Consider the following 19,946-nt stretch of genomic DNA (forward strand, 5'->3'; position numbering starts at 1 on the left):
TTTGTGTGACTTTACCAAAGCATTTGATTTGAAGCCATATGTATTCCTTCAGTTGCGAGCCTGTGCGCCTTACCCTGACGTTTCATGGTTAGGCCCGGCAAGTGCGCACGGACTGGGTTCGGTAATGAAAGGCTTTCAATGACCAAAAAATAATTCAGACTGACAAAATAATAAAAAATACATTCTTCTTCTTTTAAATAATAATAAAAATAATAATACAAATAAATAATAATAACGACGTTCTTCTTCTAAATAACAACAAGCGTCATTAATAATAAAAATCATAATAATAAGAAGAATATTACAAATTGTCATGCAATTACTAATGTGAATGAATGGTACTCCACATCACATCATCATCATCACTATTGTAGACCCCAATACATGTGACATGATTCGAAATTAAATGCTAATTGTTTCAAAAGACGTGCTGTAAAATAATGCATTGTGATAGGACATTTCGGCTCCACGTCGGAGAAGTTTCTCTTCTGTGCCGTCTTCCGTGTGTACATGGCGTAAAATGAGGGCGTGGGGGAAGCAGAGACTTGAATATATAGGGGCGTGCTATTCTAATGACGATCGTTTTCAGCCGCGGGATTTATCAAGGGCAGGTATTGCGTACACCTGAATTTCAAAGGTACGCACAGCTTCATAAATCAGGCGGTGAGAGGAGTGTAAGCATAATCTAACGCCAACATATACGCCCGTTTCTACGCAAGAATGATAAATGAGGGCCAATGTGTATGTATTTGTGGACATCACTTAAATATATATTTTTTGTGCTTTATGTTGCTGATGATAGAAACAAGACCTTCTAATAACATAAGCATTATTCCAAAATTGAACAAAATGGAATGGAAGACCCAAGCACCCAAAAAAGTGAAGACCCCAGCACCCAAGAAAGTGAAGACCCCACGACCCAAGAAAGTGAAGACCCCAGGACCCAAGAAAGTGAAGACCCCAGGACCCAAGAGAGTGAAGACCCCAGGACCCAAGAAAGTGAAGACCCCAGGACCCAAGAAAGTGAAGACCCCACGACCCAAGAAAGTGAAGACCCCAGGACCCAAGAAAGTGAAGACCCCAGGACCCAAGAGAGTGAAGACCCCAGGACCCAAGAAAGTGAAGACCCCAGGACCCAAGAAAGTGAAGACCCCAGGACCCAAGAGAGTGAAGACCCCAGGACCCAAGAAAGTGAAGACCCCAGGACCCAAGAAAACGAAGAAGAAACCTGCATCCAAAAAAGCTAAGACCTCTGCACCCAAGAAAGCGAAGAAGTACCCAGCAACCAAAAAAGTGAAAAGGGCAGCTGCTCGAAAATGAGGGAATACAAAAAATGATGAATTTTCTTTTTTAAAGTCTTTTGTTTAAAGTCCCCCTGTGTGTGTCTAAGGGTTATTTTTAATATGCTTTTCTGTTGATTTGAAAAATCGGGTACATTTAGCAATAAAGCGGGTGAATTATGTATATGATGTATATTATGATGTTATGATTAAAGGGTTAGTTCACCCAAAAATGAAAACTCTGTCAGTAATTACTCTTTGGAACACAAATTAGGATATTTTTGATGAAATCTGAGAGCTGGATCACTCCTCCATAGGCTTCTCTGTAATTGAAACTTGCCGGCCCAGAAAGTTAGTAAAGACAATGTTTAAAATAGTCCAAGTGACTACAGTGGCTAAACCTTAAGTTTATCAACGACGAAAATACTTTGTGTGTGCAAAAAATTCTCGCGAATTCTCGCCGCTTAATAAACTTATGGTTGAGCCACTGTAGTCACTTGGACTATTTTAACAATGTTTTTACTAACTTTCTGGGCCGGCAAGTTTCCATTACATAGAAGCCTGGGGAATGAGACAGCTCTCAGATTTAATCAAAAATATCTTAATTTGTGTTCCGAAGATGAACGAAAGTCTTACGGGGTTGGAACAACATGAGGGTGAGTAATTACTGACAGAGTTTTCATTTTTGGGTGAACTAACCCTTGAACTATGCTTTTCTCCACTGACATCTGAAGTTTTTCAAAGTGTTTCCTAGCATGCGGATTTTTAGAAGGCAGCTGTCTGACTCTGAGATGGTGTAAGATGCCACGAAACTTCGTGATCAGGCAGGAATTGAGCATTGTTTTGTGATTCTTAAAAAAAAAAAAAATTATGTAAAGCACATTGAATTACCATTGTGTATGAAATGTGCTATATAAATTAACTTGACTTGCCTTGACTAGCCGTTGCTTACACATTACATCTGCACCAACCTCACTAATTTCAGAAGCACACTCAATATTTTGATTCTGGAAACGGGTCTGTTGGCTCTGTAAGTTTTGTTTGTATCCCCAGCTAACAATTTTTTGTTTTCCAAACGTTCACTGTTGGTTACGGAAACGTTAAAAGGTCCAGTTTTCTTGATGTTAGTCTTGATGTTAATTTTTGCAACATCATTGGAACCTTGATTTGTAACATTCCAAGAACATTAAAATGTCCAGTTTCCTTAATGTTAGAACATAATTTGAAGGTTATTATGATTTTCCTAAATCATTTGAAACCCTGTTAAAGGGATAGTTAACTTTGAAATTAATTTTTGGTATGTTTTATCTGTGAAAACTCAAGGGCATCCAAGATGCAGGTGTCTTTGTTTCCGCAGTAGTTTTAATTTTGATATTTTAAGGTCAAACCGTTCTTGTCTGTCAGTCTATGGTCACCACCTCAAAGAGCATGCACAGAGAAGTCCAAATTAAACAATAAACATGATTTAATGACTTGTAAATGTAAGTACACATTGATGGCCTAAGACACGAAACGAGCGGTTTGTGTGAGAAAACAAACAGGAGCCCTTGAGGTAAGCTAAATCATACCAGAAATTAATTTAAAAGTGAACTATCCCTTTAACAAGCAGAATCACTGAAGGAAAGAGAAACAAGAACGGAAATAACTGACTTCCAGCCACAGCCTGAAATCAACTGAAGATAAAAGAAGACATTACAAATCTCTCGAGTTCTCTGCAGACAGAGAATGCTTAACAACTCCACAAAGGTTTTACCAACTTTACTTATTGCTAACCAGTCAGGGGCGATTCTAGGATTTTTTCAACTGGGGGGCACAAGAGGGGCCACAATTATTACAGGGGGGCCATTCTTATGTTGTGTATTTATATAGAACTGTAGATATCCAAATCATTTCAAGTTCAGTAAGCTTTAAAATCAGCAATACACAGTGATACCCTATTATCTTTTAATAGCAGTTATTCACTGGTCTAAATCAAAACAATAAAATACAATTTATATTAACTTTTCACTTTACAAAAGTGAAAGAAAAACTGTAACAAATAAAATAATCCAATGTATTAGTGTACAACTCACAAATAATAATAGAACAGCCTTGTTTATATAAATGCATAATTATATTAATCATTCATATAATAAATACACAATTAATGAATTCATATAGGCTAACTGTAATAAAATTGTATATAATAAATCTTTTTTAAATCCTTGATTATGCGGCGATGGAATATGCAGGATATTTATGCAATTTTTTGTGATAAAATTGCGGGAACTTGCAAAAACTGCGGTTTGATGAAAAAGAGAGAAAAAGTGATTCCCCAACACCCTGTTCTCACTGGGCTACTATCTTAATGTAAAGAGCTATTTCTTATTACTTCCTATGATAAGCAAACATACTACATCACAGAAAGTGCTGGAATATTTCATTTTGTTTTATTTCAGACCTTAATAAACACATGGCTCAAACTTACAAAACATTGATGAGTCAAACAAGTTCTGTAGCTTTACAAAAGGAAAATGCTACAACTTCTGTAAAAATGAATAAATAAAATATGAAAAAATGTATATGAATTTATGAATTTCAATGATGTTCATGTCGCGTAATTACGTCACTTCATAACGTTCCCATGGCAACAGGGGGAAATGGCTGCTCTTGTGTGAAGTAAACGCAACATTTTTCTGCTAAGATATGTGACTTTCTTTTTTGCAACAAAAATGCGGGGATTATGAAATCATACAAGCCCCGCATATTTTGCGTGGAAATCGGCAATTTATACGGCAAAAGTGCGGCGTGTTTGAAAAAATGCCCCCGCATAAATATGCAGCCTTAGCTGATTATGCATTGAATCATGCGATCGCATAATCGCGTTTTTCTGGAGGGACTGAAAGGTGATGTTCATAATAATAAATTCTAGATGGAATAGCAATTGGCATTTTACAGCACCCTAGTGCCAATTTTGGGAACCTGCCATGATAGCTTACAGCAACCTATTTTTGTGAAATCATGCTCGAAATAAAAAAAAATATTGCAGGACTTGGGACTTTCAGACAACTGTGGACATCTATACTTTATTTTTATGAAATAAAGATATTTTATGATATTTACAATATTTCAGTTAAACTACACTTGAACAATAACTTTTATCTTAACGTTACTTCTTAACAGTTGGACAAAAAAAGTGTTCAATGAGTAGTAGATTACATCTAGCCTACAGTAATTTTATACAATAGACATTTTATAAAATATATCAATAAAACCTAAATAAAAGGATTCGGTATTGGACATCAATTTAACATTGACATTAGATGTTGAATTTACATTGAATTTTGGTCACCCGACGTCGCAACTAAAATTTAACCAAATATCAACGTCTTATGACATTGTGTGCCTGCTGGGAATAATCTGTTATGTCTCATTTAACAGACGCTTTTATCCAAAGCAACAAGTAGGAGAGCATTTAACACTCACTCGGCACAATCCGGCGCGATCAGGTCCATTCGGGTTCTGTTGTCTTACACGTCTTACTGCGTTACAGTAGGTTAAATCACAACAAGGAAACTTTACGTGTGATTCATGTCATCGCGACATACTGTAACACATTATACTTACAGTGTGTGTCAAAAAAATGATGTAATCGTCCTCTGCTTTTTTCTGGGGTGCATGCATGGAATACATTAGACGGCCAAACTGCAACTAAACGAAGACGAAAATTCGCAAGAGCAACAAGAGATTTGAAGCACATGGCAGACGCGCCCAATAGATGCTTCGCGCTGTGATTGGCTGAATGTTAGTTCACTCAAGTCTAAGTAACAAATCAGAGAACACGGGCGCGTGTAAAAAAATATTGGCGCTGGGTAAAAAAAAAAAAGGAAAAAGAAATCGCTATTCGCTATTCTCGCGACGCGGAATCATGAATTATTCTACTACAAACTGAAAGATTATGATTTGAATTTTTGAGTGACAGACAAGTAGAAGGGTGGGGGCACACTGGGGGGCCAATCAGTTTTCAGGAGGGGCCAGTGCCCCCATGGCCCCTCCCCTGTCTACGCCACTGTAACCAGTTGACTTTATTTCTTTCAAACATGTACGAAAGTTCTTACTGATAAATGTTTTTCATTTGAAGTCACCATGGGATAGTTCACCCAAAAATCTTTCAGTATACTGACTAAGATAATTAATTACTCACCCTCATGTTGTTCCAACCCTGTAAGACTTTCGTTCATCTCCGGAACATAAATTAAAATATTTTTGATTAAATCTGAGAGCTGGATCACTCCTCCATACATAGGCTTGTAAGGGATTGAAACTTGACGGCTGACCCCGTTGCTATGTATGACACAATCTTTTGATTGACTAAAAGGTAAAATAGGCAGCTGAATAAGACGTGGTTAACAGTGTATTTAGTCCATTTTATGTGTTTACGATTTGTCCCGGAACTGTCTCTGTTTGTGTTACCGCTACAATGGTTTTGTCGGCGCACTGTTTTGAGTTCCAGCGGAGCAGATGGCTACGAGACTGTTAAACTGCATTAAAAGTTGCACATGTCGATGTCTGAAGTCAATGCAGACAGTTAAAGGGACTTTAAAGGATTTAATAACCTCTTTTCACAACAAGCGGCCAATGAGGTATTTACCACATCGTCTTTATTAAACTGTTGTTTGTATTTTCATTCGCAAAGCTATACTGTATAATGCATTTGTATTGTGTATTGTGTTCATGTAGTTCTCACGGCGTGAACAAACCGTGGATGTATCAGAGACCAGACGTGCCCACAGCAATAAACGCCCGTTTCAAAGAACGACCTGTGTCTGTGTTGTTGCGAAGAGAGCTAGATGGTGATTTCTTTCATTTCTGGTGCTATGGCATTTCTGCGCTGTCAGAGATGTTAGCGTGTCTCTAATAAGATCAGTCACAAACATGATCCCTGCACGATCTAATCTATAGCGTCTTATTAACTCACTGTCATCCATTGTCTGCAACCCATTTCTTCTCCCTCTTCATCTTTCTGCCCTTTTCTCCTCTGCTAAAGAAACTCTTAAGACTCTTAATAGTCCTCGTCCGTAGGCTACTAACAATTTTGACCTTACGATCTCTTTTAAGGGTTAAGATGCTTTCTGAATGACTTTTTTCTTTACTAGGATTTTGTATTTAATTTTAAGAGTAAACGCCCTCATTTCTAAGAATTTTCTTAGAATTTTGTCACTAGGAGCAACTCTTTGCATTAAGATTTTTTATGAATGGGCCCAGAAGTTGATGTACATTGTAAGAATGTTTATGTGAAGGGTTGGATACAATGTACGTCACACACACACACATATTCAAAATCATCAATTGTCAATAGAGAAAGAATGGAGTTACGGCATCTGGGGCGGCAGTGGCTCAGTGGTTCATGTAGGTTGTCTACAAACCGGAACCGTTGGTGGTTCAATCCCTGGTTCCACCTGACCAAGTGTCGAGGTGTCTATGAGCAAGACACCTAACCCCAGCTGCTCCCGACAAGCTGGATGGCGCCTTGCATGGCTGACACCGCCGTCGGTGTATGAATGAGTGTATGAATGGGTGAATGTGAGGCAAAAATGTAAAGCGCTTTGGTGGCCATTGGGTCTGTGAAAGCGCTATATAAATGCAGTCCATTTACCATCTACCAGAGACAATCTTCTAAAATTAACATGTCAAACCTTCAGTCCTTGGACACACCTATTTTGCCCAGGTCTTAAGAAAACCATTTCTGGAAACACCCAGTGACTGAACACGTTTTGCAGGGAGTGTCTTACTGAAACTTTTAGCTAAAGCGTGTTAGCTGGAATGGTTGATTGTTGAGCTGTTTAGGCTGTTTTTGTTCTGTTGTGTGTATTTGTGTTTGCAGGAAAATGGCAGAAGCCAGTTTTTCATGGGTTGAGGAGGATCAGGTCATCTGTCCAATCTGTCTGGATCTACTGAAGGAACCAGTGACCATTCCTTGTGGACACAGTTACTGTATGAGCTGTATTACAGACTATTGGAATAAAGAAGATCAGAAGAGATTCCACAGCTGCCCTCAGTGTAGACAGACCTTCACTCCAAGACGTTTAGGTAAAAACACCAAGCTGGCTAAAGTGCTGGAGAAACTCAAGACGACAAAACTACAAGCTACTCGTACTGTTTGGTGTGAGTGTGACGTCTGTACTTTGGATAAAAACAAAGCCATCAAGTCTTGTCTGGAGTGTCGGATATCTTTTTGCCAAAATCACCTCAAAGAACATGACAGTTTCTTTCAAGATGAGAGACACTTTATGACAGATGTCACAGGACGACTGCAGGAGATGATCTGTTCTCAACATAATAAACTGCTGGAATATTTCTGTTGGACTGACCAGCAGTATATCTGTTACCTGTGTATAATAGGCAAGCACAAAAACCATGACATTAGATCAGCTGAAGCAGAGAGGAGTGTGCAACTGGTATGATATGACCTGAACACCTGAACATGATGTTTGTCATTATTTTTGATAACTTTTATTATATTAAAACTATGATCTTCTATCATATTTCTAGAAAGTAAAGACCAACTGTAGTCTATGGCTGAATTTTTTTGCTCACTGTCCATAAATTTGGGCGATTTTGTCATAGCTGATTAAAACCTACATTGTTCCACACAGAGACAATTCCATGGCAGAATCCAGGAGAAAAGGATGGGGGTGCTGCGTTTAAGAGGAGCTTGTTCTTCTGACCTGGTGAGTTTTGAAAAGAGCTGAAAGATGAGTTCCAGAACTACTCCAGTCAGTCAGAGGTACTGGAAAGATCTAAGTGAAAGGACTCATTATAAATGTTAATTTATGTTTTATATATGATATTCCAAAATAATTATATGTATTAATGTATCTCTGAAGCAGATTGTTATTGTGAATTATTGTCTTCATGTAGAGTTTCCAGCCTCTCTTTTACCCTTTTGGACCGGACTCACCAAGCATCACTGTCAGTTATCCCCTCTCTTTTGATGCACAAAAATCTGCCTCTCAGCTGAAAGAGAAACAAGATAGATGGCAAAAAGAGAAGATTTATGGAAAGGGTAAAGTTGTTAATTGTTTATTTACATATAGAAAGAAGTTTCGAATTGTACAATACTATGTTAAAACACACAATAAGGCTTCACAGTTCACAAATAACTACATAAATAACTAGTCATGAAAGTGTCAGTTAAAGCGTTTATTTTTTATTTTTGTTGCATCAGATTTTTCTATTTACAAAGTATGTTTAGGATTGTTGCTTGAAAAGGGAGTGTGCAACATATGCACTCAACAACTTCCTTTTACTTATTACGCCTCACGGGTAACAGCTTTTAGCACACCTATTTTCCCTGTTGTATTTTTTTATGTAGATTGGAGCAGCATGAATCTTCAAAACAGGACAACAGTCATTGACAGATACAAGTTTGTGACAGAATATAACCCTCTATCTGATGAACGTGTGGAACTGGCCACCCGTTACACTGAACCAGTGATCATTCAGAGGAGCAAAGAGCAGAATGAGAAATACTATTGTGAACGTGGGAGGTCTCCTCACGCTTCTGGAATAAAAACATCATCTCAAATGTTATCAAATGACAAGAATCACAGCATCAGAATAGACCAGTTGTTCAGTCCCGACAGTGACGGAAACACACCGAAAACTGTGATTCTCAGTGGTGATTCTGGAAGAGGTAAATCCTTCATGTTACAGAAGATCATGTTGGACTGGGCATCTGGAGAACTTTACTCTGAAAACTTTGATGTGGTTTTTCTGTTGAAGAGTGACGAGCTGAAGTGTATTTCTGAGGAGATGAGCTTGAATGAGCTCTTAAGCTGGAGTTGCAGTTTAACATCAGATCATATCTCACAGATACTAGACTTAACACCAGAGAAAGTCCTCTTCCTCATTGATGGAATGGATGAGTATGTATCTTGTTCATTCATTCATTTCATACCACACACTTATCCATCTAAGAGAGCGCCACCTATGGGTGTTCTTAGGAACCTGTTGAGGGGAGTCTTGCTGCCTGAATCATTCATGCTGGTAACTATGAGATCTATAGCTGACGATGCAGTGATGAATCTCCTCAAAGGACCTCAGCGTTTCACTGAGATTGTGGGCTTCTCTGAGAGAGGGGTGCAGGAGTACTTCCACAAGTTCTTTCAGGATGAGCAACTCTTCAGGAAAACACATGAGAGTTTGAAAGCAAATGAAACCCTCTTGACTACTTGCTCTGTGCCTTTGCTGTGTTGGATGGTCTGTTTTTGTCTAAAGAAATACTCAACCGATAGTGAGGTTATATTAAAAAAACTAAAGACAACCACCTCCATATATGTGCACTTTGTATCCACTGTACTGAAGCAACATGGCCAGAGTCAGTCTGTCCTCACCATGCTGAGGAGTCTGGGTCAGCTGGCAAAGAGAGGAATACAAAATCAGCAAGTCTTTTTTGATGAAAAGAGTGTGGCCGAGACTGGCTTAGATGCCGCCAAGTGTTTGTTCTTGAATGAAGATGATCTTAATGGAAAACAGAAACGGGAACCAGTGTTCAAGTTCATGCACTTCAGCCTTCAATGGTTCTTTGCTGCTCTTTATTGCATCTTGCTTGGTGAAGAAGAGTCTTGGTTGAAAGTCTGTGATCTGTTGAACTTGATGTGCTCAACTATAGTTGAATGGCTATCTCTAGAAAGAAGATCAAATCCCATCCCATCAGTTCTGCTGTTCTTCTATGGTCTCTTAAATGAGGAGGTGATCAGCTCACTCTTTAAAAAAAACAAATTAACTGTTTCTCACATCATAAAACTGAGGAAAAGAAAACTGAAGAAAACACTGAAGCAAAGGATTCTTACAATGACAACATGGCATGGATGTGAGCTATATGTTTTCCACTGTCTGTATGAGCTCCAGGATGAGGAGTTTGCCAGGAAAGTGTTGAAAACTCACAGCTTCATGGACTTGTCTTGTATTTCCCTGAGGAGCACAGACTGTTGGGTGCTGCTGTACTGTCTTCAGATCTGTCCACACATCAGAGAACTGAACCTCATGTACTGTGATTTAACAGCCGATAAACTCAAGATTCTTCAGCCAGCACTCTGTATGTGTGAGACTCTGAGGTCAGTGTGATGCATGGAGAAAGGCTTGAAACGTAATTAATGATTGATTGAAACTCTTCTAAAAATACAAATAATTAATATTTTTTACTTAAATAACTTTTACTTGCAAGTGTTTCTGTGGTATAAGGGTCAGTGACATAACAACAACAATAATAAAACAGGAAATATCACGGTTTTTACTTTTTAATTGATTTTTTTTATACATTAAATCAGAAAATTTGCTGAAATGTTCTAACTCATATGAAATCAACAAACAATGAGATCTCTAAAACAGAGATATTTTAAAATACATTTTTAAGAGATTTCTCCTTTATCTTGGACATGCTTATTTGGCATTGACCCAAATATCATATTTATGTCATGGCTTAAATGTTTTATTCAGAAAAACATTTAATTTCTAAATGATTTGTTTTTGACTCAAGTTTGTCAGTGAAAACCCTTCCAGAAGCTGGAGATTTGATCCAGATTCTTGGTGGATCAAAAATCTTGAAAAAGCTGAAGTAATTTTAACAAAAATACCTACTTCCAATACAGCCATATGAAATGTTTAAACAACTAATAAAAATAATAAAAAAAATGAATTTAAATAATTGTTTGAAAAGTTATCTTCTCCTATGACTAGAGTTCAAGAGGATAAATACAGCGCTGAGAGTTCAAGATGGATGCTTGATCCGTCAGTCACTCCTGGAGAAATCTTGTGAGAATTTTTTTTTTTCTAATGCCTCATTTTTTTAAAGCAGATTAAAACCACAAAACAAATGATAAATTACTTAATGAGTACAGAACTTTTATTGCTGAAAATATCTGAAAAATATTGATCTGTTATTTCATTAAGTGGGTATTGAGCTAATTAAGTCTTTTTAAAATTTAGTTTATAAAACAAATCTGACATTCAGTCTCATTTTATCATACAATCTCTGTTCTCTAGGCTGAACGTCTCTGAACCGTCTGCACTGGATCTTCACCCGCTCCCAGTGTGTCAGTCTTGTGTTCACATTGTCGACTGTGATCAGTGGGTTCAGGTGGAGCCGTCAGTCTGTACAGATGAAGGAGGGTCAAAGTTCAGCATCAGCACTCAGGCGGGTCGATTCGAGTGCAGCAGGACCAGAATGCGATGGGTCTGTGTTGGTGACGTCACTCTCCAGTATCGTGCAGTGGATGGACGTTTCCTCAGTGCAGAGCTGGAGAGGCTTCAGTGTGAGCGAATTGGTCCAGTGATCGATGTGACTGTGATCTCAGGGAAACTGGAGGAGGCCCATCTGCCTCATTACGCCTGTTTAGCAGAGTCTGACCCCTCTCTCAAAGATGCTGTGAAGCTCCTCAGCAAAAGAGATGAAGGAATATCTTTACAACCTGTAGAGTTGACCCGTCATCATGCCAAAATACTCCAACCATCTTTCTCTTTTACAACTCTAATTATAAACTGGTTCATGCAGTGGGAAGAACACTGTAACCTTCTTCTCTACATGCGCTGTAAAGTTCCTCTCATTCTTCACGTTTACTTTTTTCCAGTGAATGACACTTGTTCAAAAGAGAAAGTTGAGCAGAATGAAAAATCAAGTCATCCGATCAGCCATCCCAGACCTAACAGGCCATTTCAGATGAAAACGCCACACCTTCTTGAGGTCCCTGGCTCTTCTGTTCATCCTGTTGAGGGGATTTCATTTCGAACAGATATTGATCCAAACTTCTTTGAGATCATGCAACATCAGGATGGTGATGTACAGATGAATCTAGTCAGAGAAAAGGACAAGAAATCTGTGTGGACTGCCACAATATGGAAAGCCAAACTTGCTCAGTTAAATCAAAGGCAAGTCCAAGATGAGCCGCAACTGAATTCTGTGATTGATAAAGCTAATTTTTTTGATAAACACAGATCGGCTCTCATTCAAAGGGTTAAAAACGTGAAGAGCATTGCAGATAAACTGCGTGAGCAGAGAATAATTCATGAGGAACTATATTCTGAAATCACACACTGTAATTTAACCAGTCAGGATAGCATGAGAAAGATCTGTGACACAGTGCATTCAAGTGGTATGATTGCAAAAGTTAAATTCGTTGTGATTCTTCAGGAAGAAGAGCCTTACCTCTCTGAAGAACTGCTGCGCTCTGATTCTTAATGATCTCTATATATTATAGTTTAGTCAAGTTTGGCACCTGCATAAATGGACAGCCGGGATATACTAAATTATAAAATCATGTAACTGTTTAATGGTAGAGTGTAAGATAAATTGATTTTTGCACTGAACTGAAATATTAATTGAAAAATACATGACCAAATAAACTGCAGATGACTCATTTAATAATAGTATATTTGCAAAGACAACACTCAAGATGGTCCACTTAACTATAAAAACTCATAAAGCATCTAGAGTCTAGACTGCTGAAATATATTTTGTTGTCTGATAAGTTTATTGAATAAGTTCAATGAATATTTTTGTACTTTAAAGGTTTTATTTTTATACTATCTTGTTCTAAATTAATTTTGCTGTATCAAAATGCCAATAACCAATAATAAGTTCTTTTGTAAACTGAATTTTTGTAAACTGACATTGCAAATAAATACATAAATAATAATAGCATTATTACTATAGTAGCGTATAGGCTGTTATAAAATAGTAGTAATAATAATAATAACAAAGCTTTTTTTATTTATACGTCTCAAATTATGGCTATCAATGGTTATCAGCTGCAATGAACAGTAAATGGATAGACATTAAAACAGCACATAATCAGCTATTTAGCTGAACCTCTTGAGGCTGACTGTAAATTTACAGACAGTGTGTTGAAAAAATAAATTTGCACCATGTTTATGGAAATTTCTAATACTCTAGATTTTCATCGTGATATTTAATCTGTGATAAAACACACAGCCCTAAATGAACATGGCTGTTCTGTCCTTTACTAACCCTTACAAAAATTAAGTATCAAGTTAATTTTATTTAGTATACTTTATTCTAAAGTTCAAGTATATTTTTTAAGTATAATATACTTAGTATACTAATATCAATGTATTAGTAGTATAGGCTACTTGGTATGAAATTAGCCCACTTTTTAGTATATCAAAATTTACTTTTAAGTATACTTTAAGTGTAAAAGTAGTAAATACAACTAGATGACAATTACATTTTCATTTTTACTATAGATATATAACTATGTAAAAAGTACACTTTTAGTGGTTTTATACTACAAAGTTGTAAGATTTATTTATGTGAATTTAACATCATACATACCATTTATATATTATTTTTGCACTAAGTATACTATATGTTACTATTTAGGTTTGTATTAATTTTTATACTTCAAAAAAGTCAAAGTATCTTTATTTGTCTCCCCGAGGAGAAATTAGTTTTGGATATAAAGAGATTGCTACAAACAGATTACAACAAGACAAACAGAGGTACAGGGTTAAAACAGTCAAAAGGCAAAAAGTACATAAAACATTAAGGCTACACTAAGAGCTGTGCAAATAGCAAATCACCATTTTCTACAATCTGCTTGTGCAAAAGTGATATCATATCATGTCCATATATAATATTCAATCACAGATATACGGTATATACAGAGTTAAAAACAGTTAAAAGACAAAAAGTACATAAAACATTAAGGCTACTCAAAGAGCTGTGCAAATTGCAATTCACCATTTTCTAAAAGTCTGTTTGTACAAAAGTAGTATCACATCATGTCCCTACATAACATTCAATTACAGATACAGTACATTAATAAATTCATGGTCACACGTTCATCGCTGATCATTTATGAGCTTAACTGAAAGACGAACAAATGTGAGAAAAATATATATCTTTTAACTCTTTCCTGGAAAAATGCTGGAAAATTCAAATAATTCTGTCAATGGCTGGGAAAGGGATAAGTAGATTTGAAGTAAATTGTACCAGTGGATACAAAAAAATTCACATACTCAGAATTAGGAAAATGTTTTCTTTATAAATCACTATTTTCAAACAATGTGAATTTATAAGACAATATGTAAAACTGTGAAAAAATATTTAATAGGCTACTCAAAACATTTAACACAACTACAAGCCAACTTTGAATACTTAATTATACTTTTAAGTATATCTCAAAACATTTTGTCAATAGCCAAGTCAAGTATACTTGCGTGCAATTTTACTATATTTCTGAGAATTACATGAAGCAGGGGAGTGCAGGGCACGTACAACCTACCACTTTTTGACTTTCTCAGTTTGTGTAAATTCACTTGGGGTTCAGAGTATTTATTTTTTCCCACATTAATTTCCCACATGTCTAGCCTACAATCCAGACTCTTGTGAAGCCTTCAAATGCCCATGATAGGCCTACCTGTGAAGAGAAGACTTCAGATGAAGCAATCTTTGAATCAACATGCATTTTCTATATATCCTAATCATTTTATTAACAACATGTATTCATTACTTAAATGAGCTCATTGTTTCTGCCTTAAATTAAGACATTGTTTAAGGTGAGACGCTACAAGCAAAAACAGTTTTTTTCATGCACCTGTCAATTTTTGAGATTTTGCACTTTTTGGCTTTTCATAAATTGTTTTTTCATAACTGGTACCGGTAACAGCACATTCAGTGTGATCTGTGGTCTTTTTATTTTTTATCCTCACTTACTGTTGTAGCTTTACAGCAAATATCTTCCTGATTAAAATACAGTATAAATGTATTTCTCAAGTATGAACTGCACCCATGCACATTCTGTTTTAAGGGAAGTTACTGTAAGTCATGATGTTTAGAAAATAGTGACAGTAATTTTTGTTCATTTTAAATGCCCCATAGTCGCCAGATTTTGTCCTGGGAGAAATGTTACTTCTTGTGGTCCTTGTCGAGGTGGGTGATCCTGCTTTTGTACTTGGGTCTTGTACAGTATATTCACATTTAGAAACTCTGGTGGGAACAGACCATTGAACACTCCTTTTTTGCACACTTCTCTCAAAAACAGAACCAGGAAGCTATTTCAATTTCTCAGCAGAGAGAGAAACCGAAACCTGTGTTTTGTACTGTATGTGTATCTCTGTTTTTGAGGCAGGTATGTCTTGAGATCCAGTCTGATACAATAGCTGGTAATATCCAGTAACCACTTCCAGAGGACACACTTTTTATGTGGAGTGTCTTACTAGGAGCTTCACTTTATGTAAAAATGCTGTTGGATGGATTGGTCGACTGTTACACTGAATTTTGGCTGGAGATTTGTATGATTTAGGCTGTTCTACTGTGTGTATTTGTGTTTGCAGGAAAATGGCACAAGCCAGTATTTCTGTGGCTGAGGATCAGGTCATCTGTCCAATCTGTCTGGATCTACTGAAGGAACCAGTGACCATTCCCTGTGGACACAGTTACTGCATGAGCTGTATTACAGACTACTGGAATAAAGAAGATCAGAAGAGAATCTACAGCTGCCCTCAGTGCAGACAGACCTTCACTCCAAGACCTGTTTTAGGGAAAAACACCATGGCTAAAGTGCTGGAGAGACGTGAAAAGACAAAAGTTGATCGTCCTGTCAGCAAAAGTAGTTCGTACGCTGCCTCTAAATATGTGGAGTGTAACGTCTGTACTGAGGACAAGTCCGATCTCGTGTGTCTGAACCCTTACTGTCAAAATTACCGAGATGCATTATCTGATCAACTGGCTGAGAAGTTTAGAAAAACGGGTTTTTGTTGCCAGGTGAGTTTTGAAAAGAGCTGAAAGAACATTTGCAGGCTACTCCAGTCAGTCAGTGAGGAATCCAGTGCTGGGCCACTTTAGTTGCTTTGAACCCCACTTGTAACAGGTTGTCTACTGGAAAGATCTGATTGAAATGACTAATTAAAAGATTAAATGGAAGACAATGCCAGGCCTCGTTCTGCACGTGCTACATCACGTGTGGTTTCTTAGACACTCTACACACTAGAGTCGATGTGTGTGGGTGCAATTTTAATCTTACATTGATCAGTAGTAAATTTTACTAGGTGAATCTGAGCCATGTGGCTCCTGATGATCCTATAACATGAACTAAAATGTCTGTGTACGTCCTTGGGGTGATGCTCAGGAGCAGATGGGAGGAGACCTTTTGACCTTATGGACTGGTCAGTGTTGACCAGTGCATTTCTGTATTAAGTTAAGGCCTGAGAGGGACTGAGGCGCCCTGAGAGGCGCCTGAAAGTTGCAGTCATGCCCTTAAAAGACATAACAGCCCATATCAAAGTGTAAACTTAGAAGGAAAGGTCCTTGAAAATGCTATAAGAACCCCCCTTCTGCTCATGCATGTGTGTCACTCCTTGCACAGATTGAACTCCTGTGTGTTTGGGACTGAACCTATTCTTGCAAGAATAAAATACTTCTTTTTATTGAATTTGACTCTGACTGTCTCTTACGCAGTGATGATGTTTAACAGAAGTTTTGCCACAACATGTGCTTGACTGGCCAGATTTGTCTCTTATTGAAAATATGCCAACATTTATTTCAGAAAAATGTGTATTCTAAGCAATTGTCTTCGTGATTTTTTTTCTTCTTCATGTAGAGTTCACCAAACATCAATATCCATCATCCCTTTTCTTTCTTAAAAAAATCTGTCTCTCAGCTGAAAGACAAAAGGCATACAGAGGAGATATATGGGAGAGGTAAAGTTGTTTATTTACTTTCAGATTTTTTTTCACTGTGTTTATTAGGTTTAATGCAGTCTCTAGAGTCCCTATTTTAGGGTCACCAGTTGCTGATTTTGAAATAGTCACCAAATTGGTGCAAATCTAACAAAAACAAGATGTTTCCTACAAACGATGAAAAGCATAAGGTGATATATTTTGCATCTTTTTATTTATTTGGGTTTTCTCCATGCTTATAAAGGAGAGGCACATTCAGTAAAGATACTGACCAGTGCACAGAACAGGACTGGAGACACAGCTGCAAGTAGAATATCTAGAGTCTTTTCAAATGTTTTGAAAGACCCGAAAAAGTGAGATCAATTTTATTTTCTAAAAGAAATGTTGTGTTGGTAACACTTTACAATACGGGTGCACTAATATGCATTAATTCATGTTTAACTAATGCATAGATAATCATGAGTTAATGTATGATTCATGAAGAACTAAACCATTAATTAATGATTACTGCATCATCAACTAATAAAGAGTCTATATGATTAAGTAATACATGAACTGCTATTAATTCAATGTGTCATTGTGTATTAATTCCTTAATAACATATTTTATTAACTAATAGTGTAAATTAATGTGTTAATTACCACAATTAGTCAAAGCTATGCACTTCAACTTCCAGTTGTCTGCTTTAATTAATCATTAGCTAATGATTTGCAAAGGTATCATTATGTTATGACTTTACTTGTTGAGGCACATCGTTATTAACTAGTCATTTAGTAATTGTAGTAATTTACACATGAATTTGCACTAACAATGAAGTAATTAATCATGTATTAATGCATATTAGTGTACCTGTATTATCTGGAAGTTGAAATACAAGGCTTTGGCTCATTCTGGTAATTAACATATTAATTAACACTATTAGTTAAAAAAATGAGTTATTAGGGAATTAATTCACAATTACATATATAATTAATAACAATTCATGTATGAACTAATACATTAACCATACAGACTCTTAATTAGTTCCTAATGTGGTAATCATTAATGAATAGCTTAGATAATCATTAGTTACACATTAATTCAGTATTATCTGTGCATTAGTTAAGCATGAATTAATGCTTATTAGTGCACCCGTATTGTAAAGTGCTACCGTTGTGTTTATCTTTCATACATAGGTAATTTAATGTATCGTTATCATCTCTGTTCTCTAGGCTGAACGTCTCTGCGCCTGAACCTTCTGAAATGAATCTTCACTGTCAGTCTTGTGTTCACATTGTCGACTGTGATCAGTGGGTTCAGGTGGAGCCGTCAGTCTGTACAGATGAAGGAGGGTCAAAGTTCAGCATCAGCACTCAGGCGGGTCGATTCGAGTGCAGCAGGACCAGAATGCGATGGGTCTGTGTTGGTGACGTCACTCTCCAGTATCGTGCAGTGGATGGACGTTTCCTCAGTGCAGAGCTGGAGAGGCTTCAGTGTGAGCGAATTGGTCCAGTGATCGATGTGACCGTGATCTCAGGGAAACTGGAGGAGGCCCATCTGCCTCATTACGCCTGTTTAGCAGAGTCTGACCCCTCTCTCAAAGATGCTGTGAAGCTCCTCAGTGTTGAAAATGAGGGAATAACCTTGGAATCTGTGGAGTTGACTCGTTTTCATGCCAGAATACTTCAACCATATTTTTCTCCTAAAACAGTACTTATGAAACTAGGGATATCAGTGAAAATGCACTGTGATCTACTTATCTTCATTACAAAAAAGAACCCCATCATTCTCCATGTGTATTTTTTCCCATCATATTCTGTTGTCGCAAAAAAAATTAAAACAGAGGAAAAGCCAAATCATCAAATCAAGTGTTCAAGACCTGAAACCCCACTGCAGATGATGAAAAAACACAGTCTTGAGGTTCCTGGTGCTTCTGTCCAACCGAAAGAGATCAAGCTAAGAGGTGACATCGAGCCAAACTTCTTTCAGGTCAAACAAACTGTGGAAGATGACATCAAAATGACTCTCAGCCGTGTGGATGATCAGAAACCAGTATGGACTGCAACAATTTGGAAAGAATTAACCAACATCAATCCAAACAAAGCTGAGTCTATTTGCTTTCAAAATATACAACAACACAATACACCACAAGTGGCTCTCAACTTTGATAAAGCTCAATTTTTTGATAGAAATTGGAGTGGTCTTATCAAAAGCGTTAAGAATGTGAACACCATTGCAGACAACCTTCTTCAGAGGCAAATCATTCATGAGGCAATATATTCTGAAATCACACTCCCGACTTCAACCGAAGAAAGAAGCATGAGAAAGATCTGCAGCATTGTGCGTAAAGGCAGTGTTGCTGTGAAGGAAAGTTTCATCTCAGTTCTTCTGGAAGAAAATCCCAACCTTTTAAATCATCTGCCTTTATCGGACTCTTAAACTTTTTCTAGATGACTGTACATGTAGTATTTTACATGATTTGTGAAATGACATGAAAACTACAGGTGATGAACTGGAGAAATTACTGCTCTACAGAGTATTTGACTATTTTAGTCAAAACACGTTCATTGTTGGAATTAAAGAAAAGGCAAATGGTCTGCTTGCCTGTAAAAATGAGATAAAAATCAAATTACTAAAACTGCAATATATTTTCTTGTCTGATAAGAACATTGAATAAGGTGAATGAATGCAAATATTTCTGTACAGGTTTTATTTCTATATAGTTGTGTAGTAAATTAATCTTACTGAATCATACTTTACATTTTAGGTACATTTTTAGTTTAACCACTTCTTTAATAAACTAAATGTAACTAAAAAATAATACAGTAATATTTGTGTCATAATTACACATCTCATACTAACTGGAAGGTAACTACTAGTAGAAACAATGTTAATTCAATAAATACAAACAAACCTGCAGTCTTGTATCAAAAGATACATTTGTGTGATTCACTATGGTGATCATAATCAAAGCAATACATCCTAAACTGAAACAAATGAAACTGTACA

At 36.9% G+C, this 19,946-nt stretch overlaps 1 protein-coding gene across 1 annotated transcript; it reads left to right on the forward strand.

Annotated features, from left to right (window-relative positions):
• Nucleotides 1–849: 849 nt before the first annotated feature.
• nlrp1 (NLR family pyrin domain containing 1) lies at nt 850–19,691 on the forward strand. The gene is made up of 12 exons (XM_056260481.1): nt 850–1,274; nt 6,000–6,161; nt 7,144–7,717; nt 7,916–7,990; nt 8,181–8,325; nt 8,635–10,378; nt 10,801–10,878; nt 11,001–11,075; nt 11,307–12,188; nt 15,615–16,044; nt 17,160–17,311; nt 18,170–19,691. The coding sequence occupies exons 1-12, from the start codon at nt 850–852 to the stop codon at nt 19,374–19,376; spliced, it is 5,949 nt and encodes a 1,982-aa protein (XP_056116456.1). The 3' UTR covers nt 19,377–19,691.
• The last annotated feature ends 255 nt before the right edge of the window (nt 19,692–19,946 follow it).

Source organism: Rhinichthys klamathensis, unplaced genomic scaffold (assembly GCF_029890125.1).
Source record: "Rhinichthys klamathensis goyatoka isolate OS25496 unplaced genomic scaffold, OSU_Roscu_1.1 h1tg000008l_1, whole genome shotgun sequence".
Classification (NCBI taxonomy): Eukaryota; Metazoa; Chordata; class Actinopteri; order Cypriniformes; family Leuciscidae; genus Rhinichthys; species Rhinichthys klamathensis.